Source organism: Oncorhynchus masou, chromosome 13, assembly GCF_036934945.1.
Source record: "Oncorhynchus masou masou isolate Uvic2021 chromosome 13, UVic_Omas_1.1, whole genome shotgun sequence".
NCBI classification, from domain to species: Eukaryota; Metazoa; Chordata; class Actinopteri; order Salmoniformes; family Salmonidae; genus Oncorhynchus; species Oncorhynchus masou.
In genome coordinates, this window is record NC_088224.1 from 36,782,440 (window position 1) to 36,801,935 (window position 19,496).

General features: G+C 42.0%; 3 protein-coding genes across 5 annotated transcripts; 2 read left to right on the top strand and 1 right to left on the bottom strand.

Annotated features, from left to right (window-relative positions):
• Window positions 1–18: 18 nt before the first annotated feature.
• LOC135552213 (uncharacterized) lies at window positions 19–3,115 on the top strand. Of its 2 annotated transcripts, none has more exons than XM_064983714.1 (6): window positions 19–125; window positions 1,119–1,171; window positions 1,288–1,635; window positions 1,719–1,988; window positions 2,090–2,137; window positions 2,279–3,115. In XM_064983714.1, exons 1-6 carry the CDS (start codon window positions 97–99, stop codon window positions 2,359–2,361), a joined length of 831 nt encoding a protein of 276 aa, XP_064839786.1. In that variant the 5' UTR covers window positions 19–96; the 3' UTR covers window positions 2,362–3,115. The 2 variants fall into 2 exon arrangements, with proteins under 2 accessions (XP_064839786.1, XP_064839787.1); XM_064983715.1 differs by having other exon boundaries at window positions 2,093–2,137.
• A 308-nt stretch (window positions 3,116–3,423) lies between these two features.
• vps52 (VPS52 subunit of GARP complex) lies at window positions 3,424–14,862 on the bottom strand. Its single transcript, XM_064983683.1, has 19 exons — window positions 14,749–14,862; window positions 13,878–13,965; window positions 13,654–13,706; window positions 13,417–13,492; window positions 13,234–13,301; window positions 12,599–12,774; window positions 12,257–12,407; window positions 12,023–12,123; window positions 11,768–11,900; window positions 11,326–11,517; window positions 10,757–10,912; window positions 10,444–10,562; window positions 9,006–9,129; window positions 8,838–8,933; window positions 8,605–8,712; window positions 8,222–8,287; window positions 7,997–8,108; window positions 4,780–4,898; window positions 3,424–4,508 (listed from the first exon to the last, which is right to left on the bottom strand). The coding sequence occupies exons 1-19, from the start codon at window positions 14,836–14,838 to the stop codon at window positions 4,362–4,364; spliced, it is 2,175 nt and encodes a 724-aa protein (XP_064839755.1). The 5' UTR covers window positions 14,839–14,862; the 3' UTR covers window positions 3,424–4,361.
• Window positions 14,863–15,539: 677 nt separating this feature from the next.
• On the top strand, window positions 15,540–18,002 carry rps18 (ribosomal protein S18). 2 transcript variants are annotated; one of them, XM_064983718.1, is made up of 6 exons: window positions 15,540–15,648; window positions 16,293–16,391; window positions 16,500–16,586; window positions 16,853–16,954; window positions 17,135–17,226; window positions 17,880–18,002. In XM_064983718.1, the coding sequence occupies exons 1-6, from the start codon at window positions 15,646–15,648 to the stop codon at window positions 17,953–17,955; spliced, it is 459 nt and encodes a 152-aa protein (XP_064839790.1). In that variant the 5' UTR covers window positions 15,540–15,645; the 3' UTR covers window positions 17,956–18,002. The 2 variants fall into 2 exon arrangements, with proteins under 2 accessions (XP_064839790.1, XP_064839791.1); XM_064983719.1 differs by having other exon boundaries at window positions 15,628–15,735.
• Window positions 18,003–19,496: the final 1,494 nt, after the last annotated feature.

The following is a 19,496-nucleotide window of genomic DNA, read 5'->3' on the forward strand; positions in this document are numbered from 1 at the left end:
ATGACGCGGCTGGGGCTTGCACTGCCTTGCTTGCTGCCGCTGCTCAGGCTCACAACTTGGAAGTTCAAGGAGTCAACCAACTAGCAGCCTGTTGCAATGAAAATGCATGGCATAGACCGAGACCGGTAAGACACACATATGTATTTAATTTTAATTGGCATATTATTTAGCAAATAATCTAAAGAATTCTTAGAGTGAAATAGAAAATAGAAAATAGAAAAAATGCATTTGTATCTGCAGTCTGATTGATACTGTTTAACTGCTTCTAGACTATTCTTATTCACTGTGCTGCGCTAGGCTATGTGCTCACATCGTGCAACTAATTTAACCGAGGAGATGTGTGCATTTCTTGGTGTATGTCATCATGTGTGGACACGTTTGTTTACTAGAGGAGATGCCTGGTTCCTTTGAACCGCAATATTCATTTAGTTTCGTTTTCAGAGCAGGGCTCCCAGCCAGTCTCAATAGAGACTCAATTGAAACTCAATCGTTCTATTTTGGAAACGCCTGCAGGAGGCAAAACGAAACTGATTTCACATCAAGTGCCAAATATGCTACTGAGGTTTAAACTTTACAAATATTTGAGATCATTTTGCAGTATATGAAAGTAAAACATATTTCGTTTTTTTCTAATTGTGGCTTTTGTTGAACAGTTTTTGCATAATGATATAATATAATGATATGGCTGTGCATCAAGGGGTGAATTTCGACACGAGTTATGCACGCATAAATGGAACATAATTCCCTTTTTATGTACGTTTCTCTCTATGCTATTCTGACCTTGAATTTAAGCATGAGAATAGCATGTTTTTCACCCCCCATTTCATAAATGAATGTGTGGCGGAGGTGTCTACAGATATGCTGCTGACAGTGTTGGTCCCATGTTTCATGAGCTGAAATAAAAGATACCAGAAATGTTTCATATGCACAAAAAGCTTTTTTCTCTCAAATGTTGTGCACAAATGTGTTTACATCCCTGTTAGTGAGCGTTTCTCCTTTGCCATGATAATCCATCCACCTGAAAGGTGTGGCACAATTGCATGGTACTGGTACTGTGTGTATATATATTTTTTTATTTCATGAAATCCTCTTATCAGTCTTCTTCCTTTTCTTTTTAGACATGTTATACATCTTCATTGTCTGTGGATTGTGGGCTTTGTGTGCTGTGTTGGTGAGTATAAATTAACTCTAGCCACAATTAGAACTTGTGGATAGAGTACATAATAATAATAACATAACAAAAATACATATGATTTTCAAGACATTTGTTCCAACTCTCTCCTACAGCCTCCTCCTCCCTGCCCTCTGGCCCTCTCTCCATCTCTTCCCCTGTTGGAAGCCAAGCCGTCCTTCCTTGCAAATGGGAGTCCCAGCGAGACAACGTCCCAGTTTGCCACGTCCTATGGCAGACACCCGATGCGCCCGTGTTTGAGCAAAATGGGGAGCAACGGTGGCAGGCCAGCGAGTTTGAGGGATGGCTGGAGGTACCTGGGGAAAGGCTTTGGGAGGGCGACTGCTCTCTGATCTTGCGCGATGTGCAGTTTGGGGATGTGGGGCTTTACAAGAGCTTCATGGTGGTCGACAGGAGGAGGAAAAGGCGGGTGTTCATCCAGAGTGTTCACCTCTCAGTCTATGGTAAGGGTAGAGATCTGCAGGTCAGACCTCAGCTGAAATAGTTGTTTTATATCGCTAGCCTCATCTCTCCTTATTCTCTACAGACCATAAGTCCAAGCTGTCAATGGGCATGGGTGAAGACCTGGTCCTGACACTCCACACTCCCCAGGCCATGAAAGTGGTCTTCCAAGGGAGGAACAGCACAGAGTGGAAGGTCCTGTGGATGAGGGGTGACGGGAAGGTCAACGGGGGTCGTCTTGAGGAGGCTGAAGGGGTGGTGGTCCTCCGAGGGTTAAGGATGGACAACTCTGGGACTTATAAAGTGTTGGATTCCCATGGGCTTTCCGTGAGCACTGTGAAACTCACAGTGGAAGGTAATAAAATGGCCTCAAATGCTAATGTGTAAACTTTGCTTATTTTTTTGTGATGTATCTGTAAACGCGTGCAACCGATGCTAACATTTTGTATCCCACAGAAGTTGCTAAAACTCAAAAGATTATCCACACCCAGGACAAACCTGTAGGTAAGAGACTGAAGTAAATAAAATAAATAATTGAGATGACTTATTCAAGGCAAGTATACCAAGTCCATGACAGTGTAGAAGGCTGATGGGCAATAATAGTACATGTTGAACAAATTCTCTCCATCTTCTCCGTCTCTCTAGGTAAATCGACTGTTTACAGGTCCTCCTCTCTGCTCATCGTTTTTGTCCTGCTGATCAGTCCTCTGATTCAACATCTCCTCTAACAAGGTTTAAACCTTTTTGGGCTAGTTTCCCAGAACCAAATAAACAACCCCCTATACTAAAAAGCACTTTCATCCATTGAAAGTGATTTTTGGTCTATAGGCATAGAGGGAAGACATACTGGGCCTGTGGTTGCCTGAAAGCAGCATGTGGCCATCTTGGTATGTTGTTAGGGACCACCTGCTGTGTGGTTGTGTGCGGTGGTCATCTTCCCCAATTCAACATGTACAGTCTGTGACACCCTTGGGCCATGTAAGCCAATCAGAGTGGCGTAGTGCTTCCCCCTCGCCAAAGTGAAATATAACAAAGGCTAATAAAATGTTGGTTGTAGTCTGGGCAGTGGGTTCCAGTGCACCTTTTACCTCAAATTAAATATGGTTGAGCCAGTTTCCTGGACGCAGTGTAATTATAGTCCTTGACTAAAAAGCATGCCCAAAGGAGAATCTCTTTGGAAAGTGGTTGTTTGACTATGTTTCATCTGGGTCCGTAAACCTGGCCAATTGTGTTCAGGGTGATGCCCTCTTTCTCTGCTACTGTCACATTGAGTTCTCACTGTATAGCCTACTATTGTATTCTACAGAGTTTGGGTCAATCCAATTCAGTAACAATTAAAAGTTGCAATGATCTCATTCTCTTTAAATCCTCCTAAAACTTTGTTTCTTCACTCCACATCATTAAAGCTGGAATCCTTAGTTGCTAAATGAATGATACACCCATTAATTCTTGAAGAATATAACGCCTATGTATATATCAGAACCCCAAATGCATGCTTGTTTTACTCCAATGTTAGTAAAGACTGCAAATGTTAAACCTGTAATTTTGATATCATGGACGGTCAGTCCTTGGCTCCATAGCTCTGTCTATGGATTTGAGTGGTTACATTTCTCCAGGTTCATCCCTTATCTTTTTACCAAAACACAGGTGGGTGGCTGCTTTATTGTTTCATTTAAGGATTCTCGCTTCAATGGGTTTGATTTGTACAAAGAAAAACCTGAGAGCACAATGTTCGGTGTTTGTAAATATTAAATTACTCCTATGATAGTAATATACACGGAACAAAAATATAAATGCAACAATCAAAGATTTTACTGAGTTACAATTCATATTAGGAAATCAATTCATTAGGCCCAAATCTAGGGATTTCACATGACTAGGCAAGGGCACAGCCATGAAACCAACATTTGTATGAGCATTATATACACAAAATAATGTATATAATACAATCAAATGAAAGTGTGAGTTGTTTGTGTTCAATTTTATAACAGCAAAGTAATCTTAATTGATGTTAAATACAGCATTGGAAATGACAGCCATGTGATGGTCCTTTCCAGCCTTGCGAGTATATTACACTTAAATTAATACATTCCAATATGTTATCATCTACAGTTACAGTATATACACATCAGAACACAACAGGGGCCCAGGAGATGCCAATCCCTCCCCTTTCCTGCTCTTCCCTCTCAAACTCATAATAAACTAGGGGTGCACAGCTCTGAGAGCCGTAGTGTTTGGTGGTTTTGGCCCTTGCCTTTTAACAAGCCTGGATTATACTTGGGAAACCAGGTGACTTCACGCATAAACCAGTAATTGTTCAATTATGTGATGAGCCAAAACAAGCACAACTCGAGTTGTGCACCCCTGAATGGAATAGACCATCTACCCCATTTCTTCTGACAGCCTTTGATTTCTATAATCTCTCCTGTCAATCCCCATAACCACTGAACCTTCCCTCATCCTATTTCTGTCTCTTTATCCCCTCCCAATAAAACAAAGAACCCAGCACCCATGAAAGAAAAGGTAGCACTTACTACACCTTACCCATTGACATTGGTAAATTCATAAACAACAGGTTCCCACGCGCAATACAGTCTTTAAATTAGTGGAGTGATGTCACGAACAAAGGGATATACTCTTTCACTTGTTTCCAATCAGCCATGTCAGATTTTGAGCTCCTTCATTTAATCCATCACATCATTCCTAAGTCTAGTCTTGGAGTGTCCAGTTAGAAGTTGGGCTTGTGTTTCTTGACTTCGACCATGAGGTGGTGCAGGTTGATGAGCTCAGAGCGCACGGCCAGGCTGCGAAAGGTGGGCTGGGCCAGTACCTTGTGGAAGCCATGGTAGTACTGGATCAGCTGAGTGAGCGCTCCCTGGAGGATAGGAGGACAACAGTCAAAAGTTGAATAATAAGTCCCAGAGAAAGAAAAAAAACAATAACAGCCCGTGGCTCACAGTTGCCTAAATATACAAAAAAAAAGTTTTTAATTGTACATATGTCGATTTATGGGACCCCTTTTGGCTCAAGAGCACCCCTAGGGGCAAACGTTCTGTATAGCCTTTAATTACATACAATTATATTACTGGTTTTTAGAACATGTTTTTGGTCAGTGCATCCGTTAGAGAAAGCACCGAGGGCAGTACCTGAATGATGCCAGTGCCGTTCTTGAAGTTGGTGAAGGACCTCATGACGTCCTGACTCAGAGCCTCCACAGACTGTTTCCATGTGCTGGAGAAACCCCTGACCAGCTGGGTGATCCGGGCTGAGAGAAAAAGATTGAAAGAAAGAAAGGGGGGATGAAAAAGGGTCGGAAGAAGAAAACAATATACATTTAGAGATGGGAGGCATGGGTGTGAAAAGGTGTGGGAGAAATGTCAGACAATTGTTATGGTGGAAAGTCAAGCAACAAGCTGTGTCACAGGAGAGTAGAAACAAACAGTCCAAACAGTAGAGGTAAATAAACAATGAGTCAGGACGGGGGGGAGTAGAAGTAAAGAGAAGGTTACCGCGGAAACGGACACAGTCTTAGGTTTCATTTATTCGCACCAAATACAAGAAGTGAAAGACAAAAAAAACTGTGCAGATACAAACGGGTAAAAAGAGTGTGCAGGTGAGGTTGGAAGCCCAAAAGGGCTGATATGAAAACCACATCACAAATGTAAGTAAAAAAAAAAAAAAAAAAAAGGGCTCAATCACTTTCAACAAAAGCATATTAATTATAATTGTACATGATATACTCAGTATACAAAAACAATGTGTGTGTGTGTTCCTGCACATGTGAGAGTTAGGCTACATAGAGGGGGTTATTGGGTAGTTTGGTTCATCAGGCAGACCCCCAGTTGTCACTTGGAAGTTATTGAGGGATGATGATATTTTGGCAATCTGAAGATAAGAATTCCAGAGTACGGTACCTCTGTATCCGATAGAGAATTAACTCTGTGAGGTGCAACAATGGGGAGGATGAAGGTTATCACAGTGTCTTGGGGTATATAGATGGAATTCAGAATTAACCAGGAAGAATCCATTGAAGGTTTTAGGTAAACTGTCTGGGAGGTATGAGTATTTGTAGACGAAAGTGCATAATTGGGTAAATTCATGCCGTAAAGCCAGGAAATTAAAGGAGGTGACTAGTCTTGAAGATGTTATGAGTCATTTGTGTAGGTATTACAGTAAATGAGATATTGGTACAGATTTCAGTACTTTGCTACAGACAAATTGAATATGATCTTTCCAGGATAACTTTTCATCAATTATAAATCGGAGGAATCTAGTGGATGTGACTTGTTCAACTTCATTCCCGCCAATTGAGATTCTGGCTCTTATTTTACAATATATGTCTTATTCTTACTCGTGAATACAATTAAGTAGGATGTTGTTTTACATTGAAATATTATTTATTTATCTGGAACCATTCAGAAAATGTGGCCATACCTGAGTTGGTCTCATTAATTAGTGAATCAAAATTCTTGTGTGATAAAATCAAATTGGTATGATCAGCAAAGAGAAGGGGAAGTATGGTAGAAGACCCAGCAGTAAAGTCATTGATATCGATTAGGAATAACAAAGGTCCAATTATTGAACCCTGTGTCACACCACATGATATCTTGGACCTGGTAAATGCACAGGCATTTGCATAAACACATGTATCTCTATCATAAACATAACCAATTATATGTACAGTTGAAGTCAGAAGTTTACATACACCTTAGTGTACATACACCATACACACATTTTCACAACTCCTGACATTTAATCCTAGTCAAATTTCCCTGTCTTGGGTCAGTTAGGATCACCATTTTATTTTAAGAATGTGAAATGTCAGAATAATAGTGGATATTTATTTCAGCTTTTATTTCTTTCATCACATTCCAAGTGGGTCAGAAGTTTACATGCACTCAATTAGTATTTGGTGGCATTTCCTTTAAAATTGTTTAACTTGGGTCAAACGTTTAAGGTAGCCTTCCACAAGCTTCCCACAATACGTTGGGTGAATTTTGGCCCATTCCTCCTGAGAGAGCTGGTGCAACTGAGTCAGATTTGCAGGCCTCATTTCTCACACACGCTTTTTCAGTTCTGCCCACAAATTTTCTATAGGATTGAGGTCAGGGCTTTGTGATGGCCAATCCAATACCTTGACTTTGTTGTCCTCAAGCCATTTTACCACAACTTTGGAAGTATGCTTGGGGTCATTGTCCATTTGGAAGACTCATTTGCAACCAAGCTTTAACTTCCTGACTGATGTCTTGAGATGTTGCTTCAATATATCCACAGAATTGTCCTTTCTCGTGATGCCATATTTTGTGAAGTGCACCAGTCCCTCCTGTAGCAAAGTACCCCCACAACATGATGCTGATACCCCAGTGCTTCACTGTTGGGATGGTGTTCTTCGGCTTGCAAGCCTCCCCCTTTTTCCTCCAAACATAACGATGGTCATTATGACCAAACAGTTCTATTTTTGTTTCATCAGACCAGCGGACATTTCTCCAAAAAGTACAATCTTTGTCCCCACGTGCAGTTGCAAACCGTAGTCTGGCTTTTTTTAATGGTGGTTTTGGTGCAGTGGTTTCTTCCTTGCTGAGCGGCCTTTCAGGTTATGTCGATATAGGACTCTGTGGATATAGATACTTTTGTACCGGTTTCCTCCAGCATCTTCACAAGATCCTTTGCTGTTGTTCTGGGATTGATTTGCACATTTCGCACCAAAGTACGTTCATCTCTAGGAGACAGAACGCCTCTCCTTCCTAGGCGGTATGACGGCTGCGTGGTCCCATGGTGTTTATACTAGCGTACTATTGTTTGTACAGATGAACGTGGTACCATCAGGTGTTTGGAAATTGCTCCCAAGGATGAAGCAGACTTGTGGAGGTCTACCATTTTTTCCCCCTGAGTTCTTAGCTGATTTCTTTTGATTTCCCCATGATGTCAAGCAATTTCAAGGTAGGCCTTGAAATACATCCACAGGTACACCTCCAATTGACTCAAATGATGTCAATAAGCCTATCAGAAGCTTCTAAAGCATGACAATTTTAAGGAATTTTCCAAGCTGTTTAAAGGCACAGTCAACTTAGTGTATGTAAACTTCTGACCAACTGGAATTCTGATACAGGGAATTATAAATTAAATAATCTGTCTGTAAACAATTGTTGGGAAAATGACTTGTGTCATGCACAAAGTAGATGTCCTGACCGACTTGCCAAAACTATAGTTTGTTAACAAGAAATTTGTGAAGTGGTTGAAAAACTACTTTTAAGGACTCCAAACTAAGTGTATGTAAACTTCCGACTTCAACTGTATAATCATGAAAACATTCGGCAAACATTTCCATTATAAAAAGGGTCTGCATCCTTTCTCTATACTCACCTTCGTCATTCTTTAGTCTATCCAGCTGACCTTTCTCCGTCAGCGCCTCGCTCTCCTTCACAAATGCTATCATGCCACCAAAGGGAGAGGACAGAATCTCCTCAATAAACTCCTGATGAAAGAGGGGAACATTTCATTGGAGTAAATACTTTGAGTAAACCGACTATCTGTGAATCTGGCACACATGACAAAACTCAATATCCCAGAATCCCTGTGCAGGTTTACCTGGCTCCTGGCCTGGAGGAGCTGTTGGAAGCCCTCAACCTCTTTACTGTCATCAGCTGCCCTCTCCTATGATATGGAGAAAAAGAGAGGAAAACAGCATGCCATCTTTCAATTCTGTATATTCACAAGACACAGTCTAGCGGTTAAGAGCATTGGCCCAGTAACCCAAAGGTCGCTGGTTCGAAACCCAGAGCCGACGAGGTGATAAATCTACTGATGTGCACTTGAGGAAGGCACCTAATTGCTCCTGTAAATCACTCTGGATAAGAGAGTCTGCTAAATGACTAACATTTTAATGTAAATAACTGAATGAAGAAGTAATTTCAGGTGGGTAAATAAGTGAATCGTTCATGTTTATGGTTTTAAACTTGTGTTATTCTCACCATGAGTACACTGAGCATCATGTCATAGTTGTTGATGAGGAAGATGAGCTGGTCCCTGCGTGAAGGGAACTCTGCAGCCATCTTCAGGACAAAGTTCTCCACTTCAACCTGAAAATACCAGTGTTAGCTATATCAAATCACACAAAGCACTATAGCAAATGTTTATGCTAATTGTAGGATCCCAACTATTTACACTGTCTTACTGTTTTTTAAATTATTGTTTAGTTGTGTACCTGAAGTTGGCCAAGGAGGGTGTGGGTTCGCTCGCTGGTGAATGTCTGGTTAATGCTGACTATGGCAGAAGAGAACTCTGCATATCTGCGTGTGATCTGAAACACAACTGGTGTCAACAACTGTCTGGTATTATTAGATATTGATACATAAAACACTTGTATTCATACATAATGTGGTCTGGTGTCCAGCACGCCCAGTTTTTGAGGATCCGTGTTGCGGATGCTCTGAATGTTCATCTCCAGGATAAGCTCAAACCTGGGCCACAGCAGTTCCAGCACCGCATCCCAGTACCTGGCAACCCACGGAGAAACAATTACATAGGCATCAAGGGTGGATTTCTGAGTTAAGATGTGTGTTTTCATTGAACGAATCTGTATCGAATCCATTGACGTCAATATGTGATTTTCATTTGACGTTTTAGTCGTTTAGCAGACGGCGTAAATTAGTGAGTGAATTTTCATACTTTTTTGTACTGGTCCCCCGTGGGAATTGAACCCACAACCCTGACATTGCAAGCACCATGCTCTACCAACTGAGCCACTCAGGACCATCATCATGAAACAAATTACATTAACATGTCAGGCCCCAATTGTTACATTTTACAGTACATACAGTAAAAAGACTACTGTATCATAAGTTAACAATTCGGACTTTCCCCTTACTTATAGCATATACACTCACCGGACAGTTTATTAGGTAAACCGATCTAGTACGGGGTTGGACCCCCCTTTGCCTCCAGAAAAGCTTAAATTATTTGGGGGGTGGATTCTACAAGGGACCTAACTCATGCCAGGGAAAAAATCCCTCACCAGTATACTACCGCCACCAGCCTGTACCAGGCAGGATGGGTCCATGGACTCATGTTGCTTACGCCAAATCCTGACTCTGCCATCAGCATGACGCAAAACGAACCATGATTCGTCGGACCAGGTGATGTTTTTCCACTCCTCAATTGTCCAGTGTTGGTGATGGCGTTGCCCACTGGAGCTGCTTCTTCTCGTTTTTAGCTGATATGAGTGGAACCCAGTGTGATCGTCTGCTGCAGTAGCCCATCTGTGACAAGGACCGAGTTGTGCGTTCTGGGATGCCGTTCTGCACACCACTGTTGTGCTGTGCCGTTATGTCTGTTTGTGGCCTGTTAGCTTGCACGATTCTTACCATTCTCCTTCGACATCTCTCATCAACAAGCTGTTTTCATCCACAGGACTGCCGCTGACTGGATGTTTTTTGTTTGTCGCACCATTCTCGGTAAACCCTAGACACTGTCGTGAGTGAAAAGCCCAGGAGGGCAACCGTTTCTGAGTTTTCTGGATCCGGCGCGCTTGCCACCGACGATCATACCACGCTCACAGTCACTTAGGTCACTCGTTTTGCCCATTCTAATGTTCAATCAAACAGTAACCGAATGCCTCGATTCCTGTATGCCTGCTTTATATAGCAAGCCACGGCCACGTGGCTCACTGTCTTCGGGAGCGATCCATTTTCCTGAACGGGGTACCTAATAAACTGTAGGGTAAGTGTATAGCATACTGCTGGATAAGTCTACAGAATTATGCTCCAAGTTAACAGTGTATGGAGTTTTTGCACTGATTGAGTACTACTAACTTGTCCAGGGCTGGGATGGTCCTCTTGTTTGTGATGGCTCTGAAACGCAGGATGATGTGGATACACAGGAACACGGCGATGCTGTCGTAGCAGTCCGACACATAGGTGGACATGCTCTTCTGCAGGGGAAAGAAAAGAGGATGAGAGGGAAAGGTGGGTATAGGTACATTAGAGAAGGAGTTAGTCATATCATAAGAGACCATCATCATGATCAGTTCACAAAAAAGAAGGTCCTCCATCGTTAAAAAGCTCTTATGCCTTTACCATCGTTTTGTTTTTTACAGAAATGCTTTAGTGAAAAAGTTTCTTGTACCAGGAACAAGCTGAGCGTCTTTCCCATGACGCTGTTGAAGAGGTCCAGCGCAGAATTTCCAGCCACCATGAAGAAGTCAGACAGGAAGAGGAACTCTCGACAGCCGTTGTCCAAGAGGGCATAGTGCTGACTGCGGAACAGCGTCTCATAGGGATACTGAGAGGGGACGAAGAAGGCTGGTTGGGTGACTTGATATTCTACATCAATGTTAATATTAGAACTGGAGTCCACATGCTTTTCTGCGAAGCGTTGCGTTTAACTGTCAATCTGTGGTCTGAGTTCTGCCGTTGTGCATTCCTTTAAGATGTGTGTGTGTGGTGACAAGACGGTAGTGAGAGAAGCACAGGTGTGTTGGAGCAGTACAGCTTAACGCTATCTAGACGTTTCGGGTTGGCTTTGTGTCTTCACCTCACAACCTTATACTCTATGCATGTTCAAATGATTTCAGAGTAGTGCTAAACATCTTATAATTAAAAGGTAGGTTCATTTCATTCAAAATGTCTGTTACTCTCGAGCAGTTGTATGTGGCATAGTTTGGAGGGGTTGTACAGCGCTGCCAGTGGTCTCACCCTGCAGTCCCCTCTCTGGGCAGTGTGGGGGATGAGGATGGGCCCCTCCAGCTCAGCAGGGCTCAGCACGGCCCCCCGCTGGCCCAGGGTGAAGATGGTGTTCCTGCTCTTCAGGGAGGGCTTGGAGAAGAAACCTTTCTTGGCCGTGTCTTCCACTCCCATCAAGTCATCTTTGTCTGCCACCTCTTCATACTGTCAACAGAGAAAGAGGTTACGCGAACAGTATTAAAATAGTATCAGCTAATTTGACTGATATGACACTCGACATGGTTGAAAATGTACCATCAAACACAACATAGCCCTTGCTGTACATTATAACAGCAAGCTGTTCCAGAACAATTCACAGTGACAACCTAAATTAAGGTACTGTATATTGAGCCTATCAACCAAGAGAAGGCATTTTAACTCCTTCACTCCCTTAGCACCTGTGCCATTCGCTCACCTGTACTTTGAGGAGCCTGCCGCTGTACGACTTGAAGTAACTGTAGTAGATCTTACTCATGGTGTCCACATATTCATCCCTGATCTCCTTGGCCACTGTCCTTTCGTTTGCCAAGAGGAACTGATAGAAAAACCTAAAGTACGAAGAAACACTTAATATTTTGGTAGATACATGATTGTTGTGTTGCTTTTTAGTCTGTTTGAAGGTATCCAAACATGTGGAAGGTTTTGAAGCCCGTTATAAGCCTATATTTACCTGTACTTGAGGAGGGTGTTCTGGGGGATTTGATAGTTGGTCATGGGCTTTCTGAAGGAATAAATCTTCTGCAGGATAAATTCTCGGATCTTTGTGACAGCCTGTGGAACAAAATAAAAGGCAGTTTTATACACAATATCTTTGCTCCGTTACCTTCCACACCGTTATTCCTCGCTTACATCTCCTTCTCCTCTTCCCATCCCATTCTATTTCTCTCCCTCCCTGTATCTTCACCTTGATTTTGAGGCGGTCCACAATATCCTGGATGTCAGAGCAGGCCAAAGTCTCTCTGAAGCTGAGCTCTTTGGCAAAGTTGATCTTGTTGTTGAGCTCATGGAGCTGCTCAAGAAACTCCTGCTCTGTCACCGGGCTCTCCAAGATTACCCTGCAGACCGGACAACATGTGGGGAACAGTTCTTAGAACACATGCTTACCCGTAGGAACACTTACAACATCGTAGAGACCATCAAGTGCATTCCTCAGACATCAATATGACATATGGTCTCCCTTTAAAACTATACAGGTACATGTATCGTTACAAATCTGTCTAAAACGCTAAAACACACACTCCCTTACTGGATCATAGCTCCGGGCACCACCAGCTCATCCACCAGTTGGCTGAGGTGGCTGCGTACGGCCTGCCTGTTCTTCAGCCGCATGTTCATGCTGACCGACTGCTGCTGCAGAGTCTGGATCTCACTGCTGATGGACGAGAGGTCACTCTGGAAGCCGCTCAGCATGCCCTCCATTCGCTGGAGAGAGAGAGGGGAAAGGTGGGGATAGAGAGAGAGAGAGATAGAGAGAGAGGACAGGTGGGGATAGAGAAAGAGAGAGAAAGGTGGGGATAGAGAGAGAGAGAGAGACAGGGGAAAGGTGGGGATATATATATATAGAGAGAGAGAGCGAGAGAGGAAAGGTGGGGATATAGAGAGAGAGAGAGAGAGAGGAAAGGGGGATATAGAGAGAGAGAGAGAGAGAGAGAGAGAGAGAGGAAAGGTGGGGATAGAGAGACAGAGAGAGAAAGAGAGAGAAAGAGAGAGCAAGAAAGAGGGGGGAGAAAATAGATTTGTCAATGGCTTCGTTACATATTTTCGCCAGGAAATTGCAAAAGCATTCTTTCAAACAACTGCACATGCAAAAATGTTGACCCATTTAGAATGGACTTATGAAGCCACTTGATACACTTTTGATTGAGTAAATCATCCACTCACCTCCAGTATGGAGTCACAGGCTGTGATCTGGTTGTGCAGAGAGGCAATATTCTGGCTCTCCTTGATATCTGACACAAGCTTGGTCAAAGATTACCTATCAGGGTGAACTACTGTATCTATCAGGAATTACCATATATAAAGCACTAATTCTTTCACACAATCATTCAAGACATTAATGGATACAGTCTTTGATGGAAGCTTGTTCAATCCGTTGGAGTTCATCCTCCACTTGTTTAGAGTATTGCCGGAGGTCAACTCCCTGAAAGAAACAGAGATTCAGGTGAAAGGAAACCATCCGTTGATGGAACGTAGCCTTATATACAATCTGTAAAATGAAAACTAACCCGAAAATAAAATTGAAACTGAAAAGTGTTGATGTTTAGGACCACGCATGGTGCAGCCGTGGTACCACGATCTTACCGTTTTCAACGCCTCCTTCACCAAGTCATCTTCAAGATTAGCCTGTATGTGAACTGGTGGGTGAAGTAAAGGAAAGTAGCTAGTTTAATCTCCATAAAGGTACGTTCTTACATTCATCCAAGACACTGAACTAATTAGCTAAATTACTATTTGGCTATGAACACATTTTTCCAGATGATATGACCATTACTTCATTGAAAAGTCAATAATGCTGAAGGACTTACTGTCCACCTCATCCAAGATGAACTCATCTGTGGTCAAGTCCAAGTCACCCAGGTTGAGCGGGGCCATGGCATCTGTGTCAGGCTTCATCTGTTGAAGAACGACAGTAAATTGACATGGCTTTGATGTACTTTGTAAAGGAAGATAGAACAATTCAGCTAGCAAGCTAGCTACTCCATTCATACGAGTAAAGACTTCGCTAGCTACTTAAATAGGCCTTTTCAATTGCTTTCTATTTTTTCCACCTCTGAGGCCCAGACCCTAAAAGGTCTAGGGCTCTACTCTGACTTGGGGCCAATGGGGACTTCCAGGAGCGGGATGAAATATCTGACCCTGTATCAGTGGATAAGGGAACTTCTACCCATCTGTTTATTGGGTTGTTTTGGGGTACAGATAGTTCAGCCTGATTGTAGCGTTGGTCCATTGATGACCCTTAGTGTGTGTCAGACAGAGATATATGCAACATGGACAAGAAAGCAACACATGTCTGTAATCGTGTGTGTTAAAGAATGTTATTGTATTTATTTTGTTCTAAGCAGGTTTGCTAGCTCTGGTCCAGGAACGTCGCACTGGACCATAGCTTTAAACATAATAGCAATAAATCCGTGACTGGCTAGCTAGCCTTGCATCTCTGAATGATGCAGACGACGACGACAGCAAACACTACAGGTAATGTAAATCACCAGAAATGTAGCTGGTTAGAGATAGACAACAGTAGCTTGGCTAACGAGACAGATCAGACGATGATCTAGTTCGCTAGCTACGTAAGTTGTGCTGGTGTTGTCAATGTAATGAACACAGAGAGCAATAGAAGTGGAACAGTCCAGTTATCAAAAACATATATGGTATGCAAGAATCATTAGCTAACGTCACCTCATCTTGTAAATATGCCATGGAATTCGCCGTTGAGTGGACAGTTGTGTTTACATCGGACATAGCAGCAGTCATTGCTCTATCCGCCATAGCTTCCAAACCTAAAAAAAAAAACTACAAAGGTAGTGTGCTCTTCCCCAATGTCCCCGGGATACGTGAGGAAAAACAATAAGTAAAGATCATTTTGAAATTAGTTGAAAATAAATGTATGTTGAATACAATTATTAGACAAATATACACAATCTTAAAGGTAATGTATATTGTATTTATTGGTATATTGTTTTAAACGCTATCTTTTAAATATTGTATCTCTATCTTGCACTGACCCTACGCACACTCACGAGACCTCAAATACACACCATATACACACTCACTCACTCACACACACTTCGTTATTGTGTATTTTATTCCTCTTGAGTTAGTTACTATATATTTTATTCCTCTTATATATATACATATATATATATATATATATATATATATATAGTAACTAACTCAAGAGGAATAAAATACACAATAATGGAGCTATATATAGGGAGTACCAGATCAGTGCGCAGAGGTACGAGATACTTATGTACATGACAAATAATGACAAATAAAATAAAAATTATATATAATTATATAATTATATATATAAATTATATATATATATAAAAATATATCATTTTTATTTTATTTGTTTTTTACTCTGCATCGTTGGGAAAAGTTCGTAAGCAAGAATTTCACTGTAAAGTCTACACCAGTTGTATCCGGCGCATGTGATAAATACAATTTGATTTGTTCTCAGACGGACACGTTTTGCGGATGGAACCACTTCCTCTGTGAACTCTCGAAACGAACGCAAAAGCCCTCGCGAGAGCCTTGGAATTTCCTCTTTGAACGGAACCTGCTTCCAAGATGGTGAGTGCTGAATTGGGCTACAAAATTATTCTAAATATCTGCGTTCATCGTCGCTTTTAGGGTCATTCTGTACACTGGACAACGATGGTGAGATTGTTAAGATTGTTTTTGAGAGCTTTTAGCATGTATTTATTATATTGAAGTTGCATATATTGATGCAAATGAACAGCTAACTGCCAATGCTAAATTGCATATTCCGCGCTGACACTGCTGCATGGAGGTACAGGTTTTGTCAGTATAGGCTTTGGTTGTGGTCTTTTATTCTCAAAATATAGATTGTAGTAACCCTCACTTTTACACACTAGTTTGTTTGTGTGGTTGGTATTAGCCAATCAGTTTTCAGCCATTCTTGTCAACTAGTTTTGGTAATCTCATTGCTACTCAATGTTGGCTTATTTGTTAATGTTAGTAAGAACTTGTTCATGAGTTAAAAGTATCTAAAGTCAGTCCATGTCACTACGGTAGCCATGTGAAGGCTGAGATTTGAACTCAACATTTTTACACTACATGTTTGCTAGTTTATTCCAGGCGCTGGTTGTGGAAATACAAATTATTAATGCAGAACGACAAATTAACGAAGGACAATGTACCTAGCAAAGTAAAAATATCTATTGACCGTGTTTTGTTCTGTTATTTCTCTGCAGTCTCTGGTCATTCCTGAGAAGTTCCAGCACATTCTTCGTGTTCTCAACACGAACATTGATGGTAGGAGGAAGATTGCCTTCGCCATCACAGCAATCAAGGTAGACTTGTTCAGAATGTCTTTCTCAGAACCAGGTAGCGATGTCTGCACCGTTGGCAATTGTGGGAATGAACCTAAGTAATGTTTCAAATTTGTCCTTCCTACACAGGGTGTTGGCAGACGATATGCCCATGTTGTCCTGAGGAAGGCTGATATCGACCTCAGCAAGCGGGCTGGAGAACTGACCGATGATGAGGTGAGGAATACATGGGGCTGTTGTGTACATACAACTGTCATGTTTAGAGAAACAGTATGTATTGGAGGGGCTGAGGCTGGAATTCAAACAACACTGTGCTGGTTGATTGAATCCCAACCTTGCACTCCCTTCATGGATTATCATGCATCAATCACTGTGGGGTATTGTGATAGGCCCAGTCATCTGCAAACTCAGTCTGCATTGATTAGTTTATTTTTCTACCTAGCATCTCACTAATGTTGATGTATACATGCATTTGTCCCCAGGTCGAGAGGGTAGTGACAATTATGCAGAATCCTCGCCAGTACAAAATCCCTGACTGGTTCCTCAACAGACAGAAGGATGTAAAGGATGGCAAGTACAGTCAGGTATGTGAATGCAGCAGACTTGCGATGTCTGGTGACTCATTTCTAAATTGGAACTAAACTATTTGAGTTAGTTGACATCCCATCTATGGTTTGTCAATACAAATTGAGTCATTGCTGAAAGCTAAATGTACATTTGTCTTAGAGTCCAGTCTTACAATGGTCCTTGTTTGTGTGTTATAGGTCCTTGCTAACGGTCTGGATAACAAGCTGAGAGAGGATCTTGAGAGGCTGAAGAAGATCAGGGCTCACCGTGGTCTCAGGCATTTCTGGGGGTAAGCGTTACGTCCAGCTATATAGGTTTATTTTATGACCATGGCTGTGAACCCACTCAGAAGGATTTGGGATCTGCAAAAATAAGCACCCACTAAATTCTACATTTTTTTAAATATTGCTTTTGTGTGTTCTAGATTTAATGAAAAGGGGAAATCCCATTTTTCAGCTAAAGGGCTGGTTTCCCAGACAGACTTAGTTCCAGATTGTTTACTAGGGCACATAGAAAATGAAAACAAGTGTTTGTTATTGGATGAGTCAACTCCCTATTTTTGGACAACTTCTTAACCTTTTGTGTTTGGACTGAAAGGCACTTTCAAGACTCTTTCAATATGCTTGCAAGCCATGCCAGGAAGCTGGCCCTAAATGCTCTGTAAATGGTGTTTAGATGTTATATCTAGAATGCATTATTAGCCAACTTATTCTGTAGTCAATTGCAGTCAAACTCAAAATGTGCACAGGTTCCTTGAGTAAGTGCATAGGCATACCTATGTTATGGTATAATGGTACGCATATTCCACTTCTGCTGTCAATGTGTTCAGATCATTTTCTGTGTTTGTCCTACTAACCTACTACTAAATCTCATTAGTATGGGATTTCTCAAGTTGACTTCCTGGATGCATTTGTACTGACTGACTGTCTCTCTCTCTTTCAGTCTGCGTGTGCGTGGCCAGCACACTAAGACCACCGGTCGTCGTGGTCGCACTGTTGGTGTGTCCAAGAAGAAGTAAACTGTCTCCCTGTTCCCCATGTGTCAATAAATGCCACAGTTCACACATTTGGCTGTTTGCTCATTTCTTCATACTGAGTTGTTTTGGTGTGGTTGTTGGAGTTATGTAGTTGACTCAGAACAGAGCCTCGGTCAGTGGCAGTTTTGTCTGTCTTTGCTCCCATGTAGGTAGTTTGTCACTTGATGTCCAGAGACTACACTCACCTGGGCCACATTCTGTAAGCAAAGGTGGGAATGTCATGAATGAAACTCATGTAATTTCTTATTCTACAATGTCCGGTATGTCAAATTATCTGAATGTTACACACTGTTGTGCCCAAGTCTGAATCGATCCCCAATTAGATGGGACTGAACACAAGCACTGTAAACAGACCTCACGGCCAGGAATGGAAAAGGCGGTGTATAGTTGATATGTGGTATACTTTTGAAAAGTTTGTAAAGGGGACTGGAGTGATGGTCAAAGTCCTAGGTTGTTACAACCTAGTGCATGGAGTGCTGTACTGTCCACCTTGGTGTTATACATGATCATATTCTCATAACCAAGTTTCATTTTGATGATTTATTACAGAGTTGAGTAAAGATGAGGTCAATTTACTACACTATAAATGCAACATTTAGTTTGGGTAGCCGGTCCTGTGTGGCTCAGTCGGTAGAGCATGGCGCTTGCAACGCCAAGCGTCGTGGGTTCGATTCCCGCTGGGACCACCCATATGTAAAAGTAGTGGCCCCAGCCGACTTGTAAGTCGCTTTGGACAAAAGCGTCTGCCAAAATGGGATATATTATATATATTATTTTTCATGGGCTGAATTAAAAAAAAAAAAGCACATTTCTGTTTTATAAAACCCTACTGATTGGCTGTACCTAGCTACCAAGTGGGTGGGCCTATGTCCACCCATGACTGAACCCTGCCCAGTCATGTGAAATCCTTAGGTTAGGGCCTAATTCATTTATTTCAATTAACTTTTATATGAACTGTAACTCATATTTTCCTTCAGTATGAACTCACACTATTCTGAGAGTATAGAGACCCCTTGACTTAATCTGCATTTAGTTATGTGACAGCTTTATACTAAAATGGATTAAATAGCCCCCCCCCCTCTACACCTCATAATGATGAAGCAAAAACAGGATTGAGAAAGCTTGTCATTGACTGCAGCTCAGCGTTCAACACCATAGTGCCCACAAAGATCATCACTAAGCTAAAGGACCCTGGGACTAAACACCCTCTGCAACTGGACTTCTGGACATGCCGCCCTCAGGTGGTAAGGGTAGGTAACATCTGTCACGCTGATCCTCAACACATGGGCCCCTCAGGTGTGTGCTCGGTCTCCTGTACTCCCTGTTCACTCGTGATTGCATGGCCAGGCACAACTCCAATGCCATTAATTTTGCTGATGACAACAGTGGTAGGCCTGATCACTGAACTATGAGACAGCCTATAGGGAGGTCAGAGACCTGGCTGAGTGGTGCCAGTACAACCTCTCCCTCCCTCAATGTGATCAAAACAAAGGAGATGATTGTGGACTTAGGAAAAGGAAGAC